The sequence below is a fragment of the Meleagris gallopavo genome, chromosome 8, assembly GCF_000146605.3.
Source record: "Meleagris gallopavo isolate NT-WF06-2002-E0010 breed Aviagen turkey brand Nicholas breeding stock chromosome 8, Turkey_5.1, whole genome shotgun sequence".
In the NCBI taxonomy this organism is placed as follows: Eukaryota; Metazoa; Chordata; class Aves; order Galliformes; family Phasianidae; genus Meleagris; species Meleagris gallopavo.
This window is the reverse complement of record NC_015018.2, coordinates 19,485,206-19,486,339: the sequence shown is the minus strand read 5'-3', so window position 1 is coordinate 19,486,339 and position 1,134 is coordinate 19,485,206. Positions and strand designations below refer to the sequence as shown.

The 1,134-nt window shown below is 45.7% G+C and overlaps 1 protein-coding gene across 2 annotated transcripts in view; it reads left to right on the top strand.

Moving 5' to 3' along the window:
* PLCE1 (phospholipase C epsilon 1) overlaps positions 1 to 1,134 on the top strand; it is a 125,658-nt gene that overhangs the window by 119,014 nt on the left and 5,510 nt on the right. For both annotated transcript variants that reach the window (XM_031554450.1, XM_031554449.1), the window contains 2 exons: positions 1 to 63; positions 225 to 443. The exon at positions 1 to 63 is cut by the window's left edge and continues 165 nt beyond it. In XM_031554450.1, the coding sequence (XP_031410310.1) occupies positions 1 to 63; positions 225 to 443 (282 nt within the window). The remainder of the gene's footprint in view (positions 64 to 224; positions 444 to 1,134) is intronic.

Here is a 1,134-nt window from a genome sequence, read left to right as displayed (position 1 = left end):
GAGCAGCCACGCACTGTCATCAAGGCACCGCGCTTCAGCACCGCGCAGGATGTCATACAGCAGGTGAGCCGTGCACTGCTTCCACGTGTGGGTCTGTAAGGTGGGGGGTGGAGGCCGCTTTTACACAGGGTAGGTGAGCTGTGTGCTCAGCTGAGGGATCTGCCTGGTAACCTGAATCTGAAGTAATGCCTTCTTTTTGGCCTTCTTTTTCTGCTCTTAAACAGACTCTTTGCAAAGCCAAGTACTCCTACAGCATTCTGAGCAATCCAAATCCGAGTGACTATGTTCTCCTGGAAGAGGTGACAAAAGAGCCAACAAACAAGAAGTCCTCAACATCTAAACCGTCTCAGAGGATTCTCTCTGATCAAGAGTGTGTGTTTCAGGCCCAAAGCAAGTGGAAGGGAGCAGGAAAATTTATTCTTAAACTCAAAGAACAGGTTCAGGTAAAGGAGGAAACATTTTGCTGTTGGTTTTGTAGATGGTGCCTGATGAGCTGACTGGAAACATAATGAATGGTCGAGTGAGACTTTGAATGACTTTGTTTCTTGACACTTGTTTCCAGACCCTGTCAGCTCTGTAGACTGTAGGTTTGAAGGGGTTTTTGTGTTGCTTGTTTTTTCAAACTAACTGCACTGCTACATCTAGCTGCTAAAAAGCCAAGGTAAGAGATGCTGCATTTCAAAATGAAAACTTCTTTTTTTTTTAGCCTGAATATAGTATGTTTTTCTTATAAAGCAGAGCTATGCTTTCAGGGCCAAGCTGCCAGCTCCTGTAGGTCCAGGTGGAGAGAAGAGGCTACAGCAAAAAGTGACTCCTGTTCTCAGCTCCCCCATCCTTTGCAAAATGACATCAGTTACATTCTGCAACATGATTCTCACAGCTTGCAAGTCCCCTGACAGCCTTTACCTTTTGCTACAGCTTTCTCATTTCTGAAATCTGGCTGCACATGCCCTGCTCCCCATAGCGCTAAGACAGACGGGGCTGTTCCAAGGGACAGCACTCGAACACTACTGGAATAAAAAGTCTCCTTTATTCCTGTCCAGTTAAAAAATATTTCTGTTGCTTTGCTGCAGGCTTGGGAAATGGAAGGACTGAAGTATTGTTCTGCTGGGAGAAGGAACAGCATTCTCCTTT